The sequence below is a fragment of the Alexandromys fortis genome, unplaced genomic scaffold (genome assembly GCF_014885135.2).
Source record: "Alexandromys fortis isolate MF-2015 unplaced genomic scaffold, M_Fortis_MF-2015_v1.1 scaffold_40, whole genome shotgun sequence".
NCBI classification, from domain to species: domain Eukaryota; kingdom Metazoa; phylum Chordata; class Mammalia; order Rodentia; family Cricetidae; genus Alexandromys; species Alexandromys fortis.
The window spans coordinates 8,986,920-9,004,533 of NW_026067966.1; the positions used below are offsets into that span (position 1 = coordinate 8,986,920).

The 17,614-nt window shown below is 43.8% G+C and overlaps 3 protein-coding genes across 5 annotated transcripts in view; all 3 read left to right on the top strand.

Moving 5' to 3' along the window:
* The window catches only part of CUNH2orf80 (chromosome unknown C2orf80 homolog), a 25,181-nt gene extending 15,400 nt beyond the window's left edge, over positions 1-9,781 (top strand). The window contains exons 7-9 of the mRNA XM_050154196.1: positions 6,458-6,551; positions 6,838-6,955; positions 9,456-9,781. Coding sequence (XP_050010153.1) covers positions 6,458-6,551; positions 6,838-6,955; positions 9,456-9,477 — 234 coding nt within the window. The 3' untranslated portion in view covers positions 9,478-9,781. The remainder of the gene's footprint in view (positions 1-6,457; positions 6,552-6,837; positions 6,956-9,455) is intronic.
* Positions 9,782-11,577: 1,796 nt separating this feature from the next.
* On the top strand, positions 11,578-13,285 carry LOC126508831 (gamma-crystallin C). Of its 3 annotated transcripts, none has more exons than XM_050154261.1 (3): positions 11,578-11,586; positions 11,680-11,926; positions 13,017-13,285. In XM_050154261.1, exons 1-3 carry the CDS (start codon positions 11,578-11,580, stop codon positions 13,283-13,285), a joined length of 525 nt encoding a protein of 174 aa, XP_050010218.1. The 3 variants fall into 3 exon arrangements, with proteins under 3 accessions (XP_050010218.1, XP_050010216.1, XP_050010217.1); XM_050154259.1 differs by having other exon boundaries at positions 11,680-11,922; positions 13,010-13,285; XM_050154260.1 differs by having other exon boundaries at positions 11,680-11,922; positions 13,013-13,285.
* A 1,479-nt stretch (positions 13,286-14,764) lies between these two features.
* On the top strand, positions 14,765-15,324 carry LOC126508789 (gamma-crystallin A-like). The gene is made up of 2 exons (XM_050154198.1): positions 14,765-14,881; positions 15,052-15,324. Exons 1-2 carry the CDS (start codon positions 14,765-14,767, stop codon positions 15,322-15,324), a joined length of 390 nt encoding a protein of 129 aa, XP_050010155.1.
* Positions 15,325-17,614: the final 2,290 nt, after the last annotated feature.

The following is a 17,614-nucleotide window of genomic DNA, read 5'->3' on the forward strand; positions in this document are numbered from 1 at the left end:
GGGCTGGAGAGATGGCTCAGAGGTTAAGGGCATTGCCTGCTCTTCCAAAGGTCCTGAGTTCAATTCCCAGCAACCACATGGTGGCTCACAACCATCTGTAATGAGGTCTGGTGCCCTCTTCTGGCCTGTAGGCAGACAGAATATTGTATACATAATAAATAAATAAAATATTAAAATATATATATATTTGTATCATTTCACCTCTCCTCCCCTCATCCTCCTCCCCTTTTACTGTTGCCATAGCAATATTTTAGTAAATCACTGCTTCAGTTTGCTAGGCCAGAGGTAAAAACATAACCCTAACCCTGTGTCTCCACTCCATGCCTTCTCTGGATCAGTTCCTGCGCGCCTTAACACACACTCATCTTCCCTCTGCTCCAGGAAGCTTCTGCTGACTGCGCTGTGGCATTTAGCAAACTCATGGACTAGGATGCAATTCATATAATCCCTTAGCAGAGAGATGATGAGAACAGATTCAGAGTTAAAGAAAACACGATGAACTCCAGATTAGGATCCAAGCATCACCCCACTTTTATAATAATCTTCCTATAACCCACACAGGAAGCTAAATGAATGGCTGATGGGAGTCACAGATTATCAGGACTCGGGACACTTTATCCAATAGGTCAGCCGCGACCTATGCAAATCTCAGGTCAACCTCCCCTGCCACAGGAACACTGGAGCCAATAAATGCTTGCTTTTTTGGTTTTGTTTTTTAACAAGGACAACACAGGAGACTATTTTCCTTCCCTCACACCTGACACACAGCAGCCGTAATTACAACACTGACCTAAAGCTTCTTTTCTGATAGTTTTTTGTGCCGTAAGATCATCTTTCTAAACAGGTATTTTAGTTTGCTTCCTGTTGCTGTGATAATGTAACCTGACAATTTAAGAGGTAAAGGGTTCATGTGACTCACAGTTTCAGGGTACAGTCCATCACTGTGGGGATGTCAAGGGAGCAGGAGCTTGGAGCGCTTGCAGGTCACAAATACATACACAGTCAAGCAGAGAGTAATGAGATAATACGTGTTTGCTAGTATTTGACTTGCTTCTGCACTGCTACACAATCCACTGTCCGCTACTAGGGAATAGCGCCACCCACAGTCGGGAGGGTTGTCCCGCCTCAAGTAATGCAATGAAAGTATTTCCCACTGGACATGCCCATAGGCCAACCCAATCTACACAGTTACTGATTGAGAGTCCCCTCCCAGGTGAGATATTGGCACTAAAAACTAACCATCACAATAGGCTCTGTGCTTCTTGAAGGGAGAGGTCCAAGTTTATGTTTATGCTCAGCTCTTTGTATCACTAATGTCATTAAACGTACATAATTTTACCTGGACACAAAGCCCAAAGGGAAGAAAAGTTTCTGTGTGTGCATGTGTTATGTGTGTACACGCATTCATGTGCATGCACGCACACATTCGTAAGTGTGCACTGAGTGTGGAAGGCTGAACTGATGTCATATTTTGGTGTAGGGGCTCTCAAGGAAGCAGGAACTCACCTCTTCAGCTACACTGTCTGGCCAGCAAGCCGCGGGGCTCCTGTTATCCCCATCTTCCCTGCGTTAAAATTCTAGGTGTGTGCTTCTACACGAGCTTTTTACACGGGCAAAGAGTCTCTAACTCCAGTCTGCAGTTGTGTGGCAAGCACTTTACCTCCGAGCCGTCTCCTCAGTCCAAGCTATGCTGTTTGTAAACCAAATGCGAGTGACCACAGCCCAGGGGCTCAGAGGTTTCTCAAATGCCATGCTTCCGGGTCGAAATGTTTTCATGAGGTTTTTATAGTTATGCTACCAAGGAAAGTTATAAAGAAGGGGTTTTCCAAATTCGTGGGTGGGAACATCAGGTGGATGGGTCGCAGCACAGCCGGGCAATCTCTGTCATAGGTCTCAGACACCGCTTGATGACATCCTTAGCTTCCAGGTGGGTAGAAGTCAGTGGTTTGTTAGTACATTCTGAAGGTGTTTCCTTGCTGCTGTTCTTTAGATGTGTTTGTGTGTTTGATTGGCTTTGGTTTTCTTGGTCTGGTAGCTGCAAAGGCATTAAGTCAGAGTTGGGCTATGAATGGGTAGCACTAAAGATGAATTGAGATAAAGGGGCTCTGAATCTGTAACATTCCTACAAGGCTACATAGTGATAAAGTTCTAATCAGCCAATCAGCCTTGCAAGTTAACGTGGGTGTGGCTTATTTTACTTGCTTCCTGGATGATGCAACAGGAATTCTGTGGATACAGGAGACGATGACCCACTTGTCACATGCTTCGCAATTCCACAGTCTGTTGCCGTCACAGACCTCATTTCAGTCTCGCTCAGCCCTCCTTGGGTTGGTAGACATCAGCCTGGCTGTCTAGCACGATTGCAGGAGAGCCTTCCAGCTCACCTCTGCTTTAGACGAGGAGGTGAAGACTTCGCTTCCCCCTGAGGAAATGTGTCCCGAGTCTCACAGAGCTCGCGCGGGGTTCTGCGCTTCACTGGCTGAAGCCTCCTGGTGTTCTGAGTCTCACAGAGCGCGGTTCTGCACTTCGCTGGCTGAAGCCTCCTTGTGTAGTCACATTTAGCTTGAAGGAAGGATTGAGACACAGATTTTTATCTGTACAACAGCATGTCTAATTGTCCTCAAAAGAAAAAAGAAGATGACTCTTGGGAGGGTACTAGACACTTCGGTCACATTTTCTAGGCGTGAGTTATAGACGGCTGCGATGTGATCGTAATCAGGTATTTCTAATTTGGCACCTGAAGGCTGAAGGGTGTTCAGCCCTTAAAGGCTGTTCTTAGCAGGGTAAGTGTAGATGACCGCACTTCTGCAGTCAGGAACACTGCTGGCTACAATCCACCTGCCTCACTCAACATGGGGATAAGAGGAGGACCCGCCTCACCAAACTCCCAGAACTCAAAGGATCCATACGAAGGCAGTGTAGCCGTTATTTCCAAGCCTGATGAAACCACACACAAAAAAGGAAGTTATATAACTGACCTTTCGTGCATATAAAAAACCCTCAACAATGTACTATTGTTCACTGAGGGAGGAGAAAAAGACGTCTAACCATTTATTATCCTCGTGTCTATTTGTATTTGTTTGTGGTTGCACACACGTGTGCAGAGGCTGAAGGTCGATGATAGATGTCATCCTTGGTCACTCTCCAAGGCTACAGCACTAGTGATACATGCGTGTTTCATGAAATTTCTAGGTGGGACCTGGGGTTCCGAACCCGGGCCCTTGTGTGCATATAGTAGGCATTTTGACAACTGAGCTATTTCCTTCACCTGAGAAATAGGTTCTGAGAAAAGCATTTGGCAAAAGGAAATGCAAATTTATCCTTGAGAAAAATGGACAGCTTTGGGATTTAGGTGATGACGTGCCCACCCATGCTTAGGAACAGTCGCAAGTGTCCACTCTGGGACAGAAAACTGATGGAGAGGAGGCTGTGTGTGTGTTTCCTACATAGTCCCCACTATTTTTCCTGTAAACCTAAAATTGCCGTTCATGTCAAAGGTAACCCAAAAATATTTAAATAGTTAAGATGAAGCTTTTTTTTTTTTTTTTACAGGGTTTCTCTATGTAGCTTTGGAACCTGTCCTGAAACTCACTCTGTAGACCAAGGTGGCCTCGAACTCACAGAGATCCACCTGCTTCTGTCTCCTGAGTGCTGGGACTAAAGGTGTTTGCCACCACCACCTGGCTAAAATAATACTTTTAAGTTCTTTATTTTTTATAGCAATAAAGTAATACTTACCAAAGTAAAACAATAGAAAATTTCCTTAACCTGTTAAAGTATATTTTAAAATCCATAGCAAAGATCATATTTAATAGCAGTGTATTCCTTGAAGTAAGAAATAAGTCAGTGGCTGAAGAGATGGCTCAGTGATTAAACTTCCAGAGGCCCTGATTTCAATTACCAACAACCACATGGTGGATTGTAATGGAATCCGATGCCCTCTTCAGGTGTGCAGACAGACAAGCAGACAGAACACCCATACACATAAATAAAGAAATCTTTGGGACTGGAGAGATGACTCAGAAGTTAAGAGCACTCGCTGCTCTTCCAGAGGACCTGGGTTAAATTCCCGGCCCCACATGGCAGTTCAAAACTGTAACTCCAGTTTCAGGATTTCTGACACCCTCATAAGATGTAAAATACCAATGCACATGAAATAAAAAATAGTAAAGAAATAGATAAATAGTGCTCACTGTCCTCCTTCCTATTTAATTTACACTGACCGAAGAAATAATTAAGCAAAAGGTCAACAGGAATACAGAAAGCTGTCATTCTTTAAAATGACATCATGGATAATTTGAAAGCCCAAAAGAATCAGCACACTATTTATTAATTAGCAAAGTTGGCTGGATGCAGGATCAGCGTAAAACCTTAATTCTTTTCTGTAAGCCAGGAGTAAAGAGAAAGTGAAGTATGGACAGATGATATTGACTCTAAGATGAAATCAGACTTAGAGATCTAACAAAATCTGCAGGAGGGCTCTACACTGCAAACGTTAGGAAGCTAACGCAATCTGCACAAGGGCTCTACACTGCAAACTTTAGGGATCTAACGCAATCTGCACAAGGGCTCTACACTGCAAACTGCAAATGCTGCTGATGTTAGAGAAGGCCTGAGTAGAGAGCTACAGCGCTCACGGATTAGAGCATGCGTGGTTGTGAAATTATCAACTCTCCCCATAAAGTAATCCAGAGACTAACTCTCTCCAGACAGCAAGCTAGCAAACTCCTTCCCTCCCTCATTCGTTCCTCCTGACACACAGACAGACAGACAGACACACACACACACACACACACTTCCTTCATCCCTCAGCCCATTTTTCTTACTCGTTTCACATATTGACAAGCAGCTATCCAATCAGTAGGAAGCACAAACAGCCAAGAATAAACAGTCTTAGAAAAGAGGTCAAAGCTGGGAGGCAGCTGCCTTGAACTGTGGGGCAGCACAGATGGCGTAAGCACTGGGCAAATCACCATGAACCAAAGTGACCACGCAGAGTCTGGCAGCAAAACCACACACCATCCACACAGGTGACACAGTGTGCGTAGGAAGGAGACCTAGTCAACAAACAGGGCTGGCTCAGCTCTTGTCCTCCCTCTCACACCATGGACGAAAGTCCTTCCTGAAGAACTGGAGATTCCCACGTGAAAGATAAAAATAGAAAGCCGTCAGAGGAGGTGTGGAAGACCGCGCTGTGATGGCGGGGCGGCCGTTTCTAAGACCAGCGAAATCTGTACCTCTCTCATTACCGCTGAGGCTGGAACCCAGGCACCTCTTAAAATGCTGAGTCAGCTTCGTGTCTGCTGGGATCAACCTTGTACTTCCTCCAGCGACATCTCGGCTTGGAAGGGGTTTTTCAGAATAAGCAATCTAAGAACAGAGTGTATGTGCTAAGCTGGTAACTACATGTACATGCTGATTGCGGAGTACAAACGTGTCTTTATGATACAGAACAGACGAGCCGCAAGTGTCCCGCTGCTAGGCCACAAGTGCGGTGGTGATGCAGCTCTCCATCAAGCTCGACCAGTTTGAGAATGGCACCCATGTTGTTAGCTACTGTGCCTTCACTAAAGCAGCAGTTTTTCGGCTACTGAAGAACTTTGGGGGGAGGGGGCCATTATCTGTTAGGAACACTCCAAGGTCCTGAGATTAAATGGCCTCTCTGCATTCATTTTCCCATGTGTTCGTCACGAAGAAGTCAAGATGATTTTATTGTTTGATTTAATTGTGTGTGTGTGTGTGTGTGTGTGTGTATTTAATGCTGGGAGTGAATCAGGAGCCTTTGCAGCCTTTGCGTGGTAGATAAGTTTTTTTTTTTTAACTGAGCCCCAGATGAATTTAAATTGTAAATTAGGCTCAATCACACTAGGCTTTTAAACATTCCAGGCAGGAGTAAGCCTCACTTGGGCCAAGGCTCTTAACTGGTTATGTAACACAAAATAGTCAGTCCTGGGTCATATGCACACAAGTCTCACTAAATGAACCCATCATTTAGTGATGTATTGGTATATTTATGCATTTATATACATGTAAGGTTGCTGATAAAGTTCAGAGTGTGTTAAAAAAAAAAAAACAACTTCCCAGTAGCATACATAGCAATGCCCAGCCTATACTGTGCATGGGTTTCGGGGGCAGGACGTCAGGGCGAGTTCCTCACTCAGACAAGAGAATACTTGAGCACCATGGCCAAGGAAAGGCAAGAGTCTAAGGCAGAAAAGTTGCCAGGAGAGGGAAGTGTGAGGAATGTCGGGTGCAAAGGGGACTTCTGTGTTATGGGAGCCAAGCAAGAGCAGAGACTGTTAAGTGAAGACCATACATATCGCCCTCCTTTCGGGCGCCTGCCTCATCGGCACAGTTCACCAGGACTCCGGGTTGGCGAGACACGCCGCGCGCTGTAGGTAGCCGGTGCTCCCTACATGAGGCTCACACAGCTGTAAACAGAGCCGTCTTCTTTCAGGTCTCCCCGGCTCTGCTGCCCCGCCGCTCCTTGCACCCTTTCGCCATGTTGACAGCACCCGACGCAGCAGCAGCCGAGTGCAACCGCAGACAGAGTAAGTCGGCTCCCTTCTGGCTGTGGAGGAAGTTAACTAGGAGGCGGGCCTGCCAAGTGAGGCCAAATGAGAACACGGATAGATTTCTGTCTGGTGAGAGTTTCAAACACCAGGATCCTCCATAACTTGATGTTCCCCTCCCCGACATCACCCCAAACTGGAAAGTTTACTTCTTAGACTTTTGTTGAGGGCGGCAGTGCAGCCCAGAAAGGCAAGGTCTAACACAACGGTGGACACATTCTTCTAAAGTTTTATACTCTGATGTGGTTATTCTCCATGTCTGCAGGTGTCAAGCTGAGGAGAGGGGCAATACCAAAAAATGCCTCCAGCGGCTCTACCAAGAAAGCAATGGTTCAGAATGGAAATCCTGGAAAAGATGCTCATATGCACAGCTCAAGAACAAGGTACATCTGAACACGGATGCTGCAGATGACGTTGGCTATCGTGGTGAACGTTTAGTATTTGGAGTTCAAGGTTCTGGATGTGAATACAGAGCCCATTGTTTATATACTGTATGGTTTTGAACAAGCTAAGCAACTATTCTGTACCTTAGGTTCCTCCTTCCAAAAAAAAAAAAAATGAGAATAGTAACTCACTGATTAATTGGGATTCTGGATGAATGGTGAGAATGGTACTCGGTACCGTGGTGAAGCCTAAATAAATAATAGCCATGACTAGCTTTCAACTCTTGAAAAATCACTCTTCACAAGCAAAGCAGCTCTTTCCCAGTTTCTTCAGACAGGGTGGCTGATTTTAGTACCTATGTACAGTGTTCCAGATGAGGATTCAGTCACAAAGGAGAACTTCATGGCATCTCCCAACTCCTGCCTTTTTTTTTTTCCCCACCCACCCAGTTCTCAGCTGCTATGTAGAAGAATGTAGAGACTAGTCAGAGGTAGACAGGGCTGAGGGAAAGCAGAAAGATTCTGCTGCAGTTGTCATTGTTGCTATAGTTACCACAGCTCGGGGCTCTCAACCGTAGTGTATAAGGTGAAAATAAATTAAACAGAAGTCAGAAAGACCAGTGTGGTCAGTGTGCCTGTCTTAGGCTTTCTATTGTCGAGAAGAGACACCATGACCATGCCAGCACTTACAAAGGAAACGTAATTGTGGTGGCTCCTTACAATTCAGAGGCTCAGTCCGCCGTGGAAGGGAGCATGGCGGCATGCAGGCAGATGTGGCGCTGGAGCGGAGACTGCTACACATCTTGGCGCAGAGGTGACAGGAAGTCGACCGACTGTCACACTGAGTGAAGCTTGAGAGAAAGACCTCAAAGCCCCTCACCACACACACACACACACACACACACACACACACACACACACAGCGACACACTTCCAGCAGAAGGTGTGGCCCAGATTAAAGGTTTACTTTACAGCCTCAAGGTCTGTCCAAGAACTTGCTCTGTAGACCAGACTGGTCTTGAAATCACAAAGATCCCCACCCCGACTCTGCCTCTCAAGAGCTGGGTTTAAAGGTGTACACCACCACTGACCAGCTTTTTTTTTTTGAGGAATATTTTTATTTTAAATATTTGGGACTCATCATTTTCCCTTATGACTTATAGATACAATGTCATATCTTTGAGATGACAAAAAAGACCCTCTTTTTAAACCTTTAAGCATTAAAACAATTCTTTCTTCATAATTTTATTTTCATTTCCAGCCACTGAGTCTCTTCATAAACTAAGAGAAAGGCAGAAACTGTTTTCAAAACTCCCAGTTATTCTGGGAAAGTTTCAAGGATTTCGTGTTATTGCACTGGTGGCTCATTTGAATCAAAATGGATACGAGCAGCATTCCCTGGAAAAGCTAGCCCCTCTGTGCTTTGCTTTCTTTCCTATAAAAGAGAGAGTATTATGAACCTCACTGGGTTGTTTTGAGCACTGAATGAGCCAATGTACATATAAATGCTCAGAGTCACTAAGACCATACCAAGCAGAGAGGCACCTGTTCCTTCTCTTCCCGTTCCCAGAGAACCCATGGCATTGCGGAAGGAAGCCAGATAGAGGGAGGAGAATTTAGGCTTAAATCCAAAGCAATATACACAAAGCCTTAAAATAATATGTTACCAGCACAGTACTAGAAAACTACTGATGTTGGCGAATGCTAATCCAAGGAAGTTTGACTTTCATGATTTTTAATTTTAATTTGGAAACAACTCCAAGTTTAAAGAAATGCTGCCGCGGGACAGCGGACCCAGATAAGCCATCTCGCGTTGCTGTGTGTTCCACCAGCCTTATGCGTTCTCTTTCTTTCTTTGCCCTTCGGTGTTTTGGTTTGTGTATATGGATATTGATAATCTTTTCTGAGCTATTAAAACTTATGCATACCCTATCAACTTAGCCTGCATATTTTACCCTGAAGCTCCTAAAAGCAAAGGCATTCTCTTAAGAAATCAATTATTAACTCCAGAATCTAAAGCATCACTATTTTATCAGTCACCCAAATAGTATTTTTTCAGTTTCCCAAATAACATCCCTTTTTTAAAAAATATTTATTTATTTGTTATGTATACAATATTCTGTCTGTGTGTATGTCTGCAGGCCAGAAGAGGGCACCAGACGTCATTACAGATGGTTGTGAGCCACCATGTGGTTGCCGGGAATAGAATTCAGGACCTTTGGAAGAGCAGGCAATGCTCTTAACCACTGAGCCATCTCTCCAGCCCCAATAACGTCCCTTTTAAGCATCCATTGTGAGATTACATACTGCAGTCAGTTGAGAAATATAATTCATTTTCAGATATTTCAGAATGTCCCATGGAAATTCTTTTAAATCTTTACGGATCTAACTATCTCTGGTACCTGATGTCTGACTTTAACTTCCTATCGACAGAAAGCTATTTTATGTGTCTGTGCTATACTGATGTACTCGATACCAAAACGATCCTCTCATTCTGCAGGTCACCTAGGAATGAGAACTAGTACCGTGATGCATAACAGAGCCTCTGGGAGCAGACCGGAAGCTTCGCCTTAAAGCCACAATCATCTCTGTAGTCAGCCATTGCTGTAAACGGCATTGCCTCTCCAGCATGCCCTTAGCCTTCTTCTCTTGGAAGCGTATTGCACACCTATATTTTGGCAAAAGGAAAAAAATGTGTATATCCTATGCTATTTCATTTTATGCCTGGAAAACTGCTGGAGAATTTGTAGGGGCTCACTGTTCCTGGATGGGTGGGTTTAGACAATCTGGTTTTGATACACATTTTAGCAAATGTGTCGCATTAAATATTGCACAGAATGCTGGAGAAGGGGGTGGTTTTCCAAAGTGTTAACCCCAAGTAGAATTAATCTCTCTTTAGCGTTCTTCCAAATAGAGAAAATGTAAGCTCATAAGTTTACATTCAATAAAGTTTGCAAAGAGGAATGGATGCTGGATTTCTCTGGTGCTGACCACTAGGGAAAGAAAGTGTGCTACTCTTTGGGCACCCTTCCAAAATGATGACAAGGCACATGGTTTAGCCAGCTCCAATACCAGCTTCATCAGATGAATGGCAACATACGGTACCTCTCCTTCCATAAGGACTGGGCTGGCCAGCCTTCTCCAGAATAGTCCCAGCGCCATAGGCAAAGTCAGGTGAGTTTGTTGGCCTTTTCTGAAAAGAAGTGGTGCCCTCCCCACACGAGGCTGTGGCTGGGGAGGTCAGTGTAGCCTTCTTACATAGTGCTTGGTCACAGCTGTACTTGAGGCTCACCAGGCTGCTTGGAACACAGGACAGATGCAGAGGAAATCAGTGGCTTGTGATCCTTGCCACGACTCCAGCTGCCAGGGACTTGGCCCAGTTTGCTTCTGTGCAGCTTGTTGGCCGTGAGAAGACACTTCTTGCTGTCTGTGCTCCCACCATCCGGACATGTCAGTGAGCGATGGCTGAGGATTTTCATGCAAACGCTGGGTCTGCATTGCTAACTCTAGTTGGGTGTCCTTTGAGAGTTCCCTCACGGGCACGAAGCAAAATTATGTGTGACTTCACTTCTTACATATACATAGGATGAAATAACAGAAGATAATTCAAAATATGATGATCCTCCATTCCTGCTCAGCGGGCAACAAGAAGGAAGTTCTGATGGCGGCCATCCTGGCTCAGGAAAACTGACAGTTTGGTGAGGGAAAATGCAGACAAACCATAGCACTGGTTTTAAGAAAAAAACATAACCCTAGAAAAAAGGTGGTGGCAAGAAGAAAGGAAAGTCCTGTGCCTTTCTTTCCTGATGAGAATGCCTTGGGTTTTGGCTGATCTACTAGTTTTAGACCAAGAAATGTTTAGTCTCATGTGTGTATATATATATACATATATGCTTTTAACTCTCAACTCAAAAATCACACATTTAAAAATTAATTTTACTACTTTCACCCACTGAATTTGCAATATATATTTATAATAGAAAATTAAGAAAATTTTAAATTCAAAAGGAAGAAACAATATGAAGACCTACATATAAACTTATCATTCCTTATGGCCACAGTTGATTTTTAGTCTCTACACAGTTCTAATCTCTTTATCTTAAACATGTGCAACTTTAAAAATTCAATCTGTGTTATACAGATAAAGACACGCAGCTGTTTTCTAGTTAGAGGATTTTGGTTTGTTTTTCTGCTAACTCTTGGTGCCTCAGAGTGCTTCTGAAACTCATATGATTCACATAAGTACAGATGGAGCCCAGCCTCCACCTCAGCACTTTCTATAGGCAAACACTGCGAACTGCTGGGTCCGTAAAGTATCTCTAGAGAGCCGCATAGGATGCGATGCGCGCCCTTTGTCTCCAAGGTCATAATGGCTCTGCTGACTTTAATTCCTTTCACTGGAGTTAGGGTGGACAACTCGAAAATGCCAGAGAGAATGTGAGCCCCCACCCCATGATCCCAAATGAAAAAGCAGGAGAACACAGAACTCCCCTCACGCGTCACCCCCGGGCGGCCCCCTTTTGTGTTGTTCTTGCCAACGCAGCAGACATCCTGCTGTATATATATCAGCTGCCACTCCTGTCCCCATCACACTCAACACTGGTCATTTGCTGTCAACGACGATGGGAAAGGTGAGCCAGGAAGGAACCTCCAGGTTTGCGTTGTTTTCCCACGTCAGGGACGTGCCTTCCAGTTGACCATGTTCACCTGTCTTCCCTTTACAGATCACCTTCTACGAGGACCGCGGCTTCCAGGGCCGCTGCTACGAGTGCAGCACCGACTGCCCCAACCTGCAGACCTACTTCAGCCGCTGCAACTCCATCCGAGTGGACAGTGGCTGCTGGATGCTCTATGAGCGCCCCAACTACCAGGGCCACCAGTACTTCCTGAGGCGCGGGGACTACCCTGACTACCAGCAGTGGATGGGCCTCAGCGACTCAGTCCGCTCCTGCCGCCTCATCCCCCATGTGAGTCCTGTTTGACTTCCTTTCTTTATTTCTTGCTTCCCAAGGGTCCTCACGGTTTTACTGATGTGGGGTCCAGAAAGTTTATTTTTCTGTAAAAGTACCTAAGGGTTAAGTGGGCTTTAAGTTCCTGCCTACATTCACAGGGACACAGGCAGGAAGACAGAATTGTAAGAAAGAATCTATGCAGAGAAAAAAAAAAATCTACTTTATCATTGTTACCATTAGGTTAATCAAAAGTTGTCTCAATGAATGCAGTCTTATGCTGGAATATAAAACAAAATTTGTAAATGGGAAGCTGGTTGGTCAGATTGATCTTTATCTATAAAAGAATTTCTGATAAGAGAGTTAATTACACTTTACTGGGGAAAACATGGAAAAGTCCGGTGATCAAACACCGTGTAAAGGCAGAAACCAATTTTGGAATTTCCATAGTTTTGAAAGTCAGCTAAATCCTCGGTTAAGTGGCTATGTAAATTAACTCACCACAGAGGACTTTGATTTTTCTGAACTCTACTTTAGCCAGGCACAGGGATAACCTGTAATCCTAGCATCCAGGAAGCAAGGTTGAAGGATATTGAGTTTGAAGGCAGTCTAGGGAATTACAGAATAGGGGAAATGGGACTTTTGGGAACAAAGTAAGTTGTACTAATGTATGAAATTCTCAAAAACCAAAAAATGAAGTAAAAAAAATCCTATTTTAATGATGGACACACACACATATATAAACATATACATAAACATATGTAAAACTAAAAAACTACTAATCAATATATATTATTTATATTTCCTCCAACATACAGCTTAGAACAAACACGGGGAATTAGAAATTAAGATATTTGAATTTTTGGCTCAAATCTGGATTCAATATCTTAAAAATTCCACCTCCTAGATGAAAAACAGAAACTGGGTATGTAGGAGCTTGCGATGCCAGCTGGTCTGTCAGTCCATGGCTCTCCTGAATCTCAGAGGCCCCCATTTCACACCAACAGCCTCCGGTCTCAGCCAGCCAATCTGTCCCGCTGTTTGCTTGGGTGAGTTCTGGAAGAGACTCCATGACCTTTCTCTAATCTTTCTGTGTCGTTCCAAGCAGACAGGCTCCCACAGAATGCGGCTGTATGAGAGAGAAGACCACAAAGGCCTCATGATGGAGCTGAATGAAGATTGCGCCTGCATCCAGGACCGCTTCCACCTCAGTGAGGTGCGCTCTCTGCACGTGCTGGAGGGCTGCTGGGTCCTCTACGAGATGCCCAACTACCGGGGCCGGCAGTACCTGCTCAGACCTCAAGAGTACCGGCGCTTCCACGACTGGGGTGCCGTAGATGCTAAGGCAGGCTCTTTGCGGAGGGTGGTGGATTTATACTGAAATAGGTTAACACTACCATCTTCTCATTTTGGAACCTAATAAAGTATTTAGTCTGTATTGTCGGCAAACCCTGACTTCTGCTATTCTTTCATTGTGTGCGAATCCACCCGCCTGTAAATGCTCCCTGTTTAAAGGTTGATGAGAATGGGGAAGTTAAGGTATTCAAAAACTTTTAAATTGTGTAAGTTTAAACATGTCTTAGATGGCTGGGGTGTATATATGCACCTCACTGATAGGGCTTTGTATCTGGTGGGGGAAGGTATACCTGATGATGGGGGAGGGTATACCTGCCTGAGGGNATATATATATATATATATATATATGCTCTTACTTAAGGACATCAATGTTGTTTTAGGACACAAAAACCATAGCATGATCTGTAAAGTTAAACTTGGTTTAATCATCACATACCCTTCACCCGTGAAAGAAAGAAATGTCATTTGCAATAACATGGGTGAACCTAGAGGGCACTGTGCTGGAAGAAATAAGCCAGGCCTGTGATGATAAAGGCCACCTGTTCTCTAAAGCACAGGCTCATGGAGGAGGAGGAGATGGGCTTGGAGATTTAGCTCAGTGGTAGCGTGCTTGCCGAGACGCAGCCCTGAGTTCTGCCCTACTTACTAAGGCTAGCGTGGTAGAGAGTGGGGACCAGAGGTTTGCAGTGATGATCAGAAATGAACAACTCACAGCTAGCGAGAAGAACTGCGTCCTAGAGATCTATTTTATAGCACATCAACGACAGCTCGTGCTATGTATTAGAATCATTAAAAATGCTAAAGCTGAGGCTGGAAAGATGGCCCAGTGGTTAAGAGCCCTGGCTACCCTTCTAGAGGACCTGAGTTCAATTCCCAGCACCTACAGGTGGCTCACAACCGTCTGTAACTCCAGTTCCAGGGAATCCCATGCCTTCTTTTGGTCTCCATGAGCACCAAACACAACTCATGTAGTATTTTACATATCCACAAACAAACACTTATACACATAAAGTAGAAATAAATACATCTTAAATACACAATGAAAACACTGAAAGAATTGATTCTCTGTGTTCTTACCACAAAATGATAATTACGTGGGGTAAATATATATATTTGTTAGGCAGATTTAACCACAGTGCTTACTTTAAAGCACCGTGCTATGCCAAATAAATATACAGACACTGTTTGTCAATTTAAAAATATGTAAGTACATTTGAAAGGCAGTTAATTAAATTTGGTTAGTTCTAGTGTAAGCTGGCTGTATTGGTGAGATTTTTCCTCACTATATACTCTCACACTCACCTAGAACAATGGGTCTCAATTTGTGTGGCTTTATGTTTTGCAGTAGTCGTTGTTGACTAGTTTTTATGAGATAGGTACTTAGAGATTTCATGAGATACAGTCCATATTTCCTCTGTGTGTGTGTGTGTGTGTGTGCATGTGTTTAAAGAAAGAGAAGAATAAAGGTATGAGGACTCAAAACAAATCTGCATCATTGCACACCATGTGTGCAAAAGGTGGCTTCAAAGCAAGCTTGGTAGGATTCTGTTACACGGGCAGTAAATGTGTTCACTCTCTGCCTTTTGGTGTTGGTGTCCTCCGCAAGGCCTCCAGTTCACAGGTCAGGTCAGCTTTATGTTCGTGCATTTCCTAATCCGTTACAAGCAGTAGGATCAGGAGAGAAGCGTGCTTGACACAATTGTATGGAACCGTGTTTGCTGAAGGTGCAAGCAGGCTGCAATAGCAAGCGTATAAATCACTGCTTTTCCCTTTTGTTGGTCATGACAACAGACCAGCTCTCACAGGATACGGCTGTACGAGAGAGATGACTACCGGGGCCTTGTGTCTGAGCTCACGGAAGACTGCTCCTGCATCCACGATCGCTTCCGCCTCAGTGAGATCTACTCTCTGAACGTGCTGGAGGGCTGCTGGGTCCTCTACGAGATGCCCAACTACCGGGGCCGGCAGTACCTGCTGAGACCCGGAGACTACAGGCGCTACCACGACTGGGGCGCCATGGATGCCAGGGTAGGCTCTCTGAGACGGGTCATAGATTTGTACTAAGCCTCGTTTTGCTTGTTACAATCCACACAATGCAATAAATATATAACTGTGTCCACGGCACAAAGTGGCTCTTGTTGATCTTTCATATCTAAATTCTATTAAATGGTATCTTAAGGAACTGAAAATATTGTGAGTGTTCACCTACTTTCTCCCGGTCAGAAAACAGTGCTGGGAAGACCCACACCTGAGTGACCTCTGGGCCTGCAGGAGAGAGAAAAGATGAACACAAGCAACCATTAGAACCCAGAGAAAGGAGAAAATGTAAAGCCTGCCTTTGGCTACACCACCCATGACAAGGGTTGTTAAGGAATGGGGCAGCTGACATCTCACAAAGAAGTACTCAAGAAAAGATGCCCAAGGGGCTGGGGAGATGCTCAGTGAATGAGACACTTGCTGCACAAGCTTAAGGATCAAAGTTCTGACACCAAGAACATGCACAGAGCCAGAAACAGTGGTGCACATCTGTAATCGCTGTGTGTCTACAGTAGGATGGAGACAGATAGAAGTATCCCCAGAAGTGGTGTGCACATCTGTAATCCCGATGTGTCTACAATACGATGGGAGACAGTCAGGAGAATCCCCAGAAGTGGTGTGCACATCTGTAATCCCAATGTGTCCGCAGAAGATGGGAGACAGTCAGGAGAATCTGCCAACAAAATATACAAACCCTTATCAAAACTAACCAAAAGGCAGAGAGAGAACATCCAAATAAACAAAATCAGAAATGAAAAGGGGGACACAACAACAGACACGGAGGAAATACAGAGGATCATCAGGTCATGTTTTGAAAACCTGTACTCCCCAAAATTGGAAAACTCAACTTTTTGTTTTCTCTTATCTTTGATTTTGAGACAGGGCTTCTCTGTTTAACCCTGGCTGTCCTAAAACTCTCTCTACAGAATAGGCTGGCTCAAAAAAGCATAATAAAATAAAATGACAGCTTACAGAATGGAAAGAAATGTTTAAAAATCATTGATTTGTTAAGGCCTTAGAATCTAGAATATATAAAGAGCTTTCCAACTAAACAATAGTAACAACAGCAACAACAACAACAACAACAAAAAGGATCCAATTAAGAAGGGAAAAAATAGAAATACATGTTTTTTTTTTTCACAAAGACATATAAATTACCGGCAAACAAATGGAAAAAAATCTCAATACCATTAGAGATTAGAAAAATTAAACCCGCCAGGAGGTGGTGGCACACGCTTTTAATCCCAGCACTCAGGAGGCAGAAGCAAGCAAATCTCTGTGAGTTCGAGGCCAGCCTGGTCTACAAGAGCTAGTTCCAAGACAGGAACCCTGTCTCGAAAAAAAAAAAAAAATTAAACCCAAGGCAAGATGCCACTAAATATTTATTCTGATGGATACAATAATAATTTAAATCAAGCTATTAAAATTTAATTTTAATTAAATCTCACTAAACAGAAAATAACCTGTGTTGGTGAGGGTAAGGAAAAATTGGAACTCTCTTAAGTTTTTGATGAGAATGTTAAAGGATACCTCTTTCTGTAGGAAATGACTGGCCGTTCCTCAGAATCAGTTAAAGTCATCTTATGACCTAGCAGTTCCACTCATTGATAAATAATCAAAGGAAATAAAGATAAATATCCAATCAGAAACATACATGAATTTCATAACAATACTCTCGTTTTTTTAGGGATTTATTTATTATGTATACAGTATTCTGCCTGCATGTATACCTGCAGGCCAGAAGAGGGCACCAGATCTCATTGTAGATGATTGTGAGCCACCATGTGGTGGCTGGGAATTGAACTCAGGTCCTCTGGAAGAGCAGGCAATGCTCTTAACAATTGAGCCATCTCTCCAGCCCCATAGCAATACTCTTTATGATGACTAAACGTGGACATAGCCCAGTATCGAGATGTCCATGGATTGCTGGATAAACACAGTGTAATCTGTTAATATAACAGGTGATATCTGGCCATAAAAAGGAATGAAGCACTGATACGTGCTGTGACCATATGAAAAGTTAAAGACATCAGTCATACAGACTACAGATTACACAGACCACACACAAGTGCATCCACTTATATGAAATACCCAGGATAGACAAAACTATAGTAACAGCAAGTACACTACTGGTTGCTTAGGGCTGAGGGGATGCTTAAATAAGGGTGTGGTTGCTAGCATACAGCTTCTCACTGTGATGAGGCACATATCTGTAACTACACAAAAAACACTGAGTTGTGTACATGAAAAGCTGTCTTACAAAATACTCGCCACTATCTAATTCACCAAGTTTCTTTATGAAGAATATTCTTTTTTT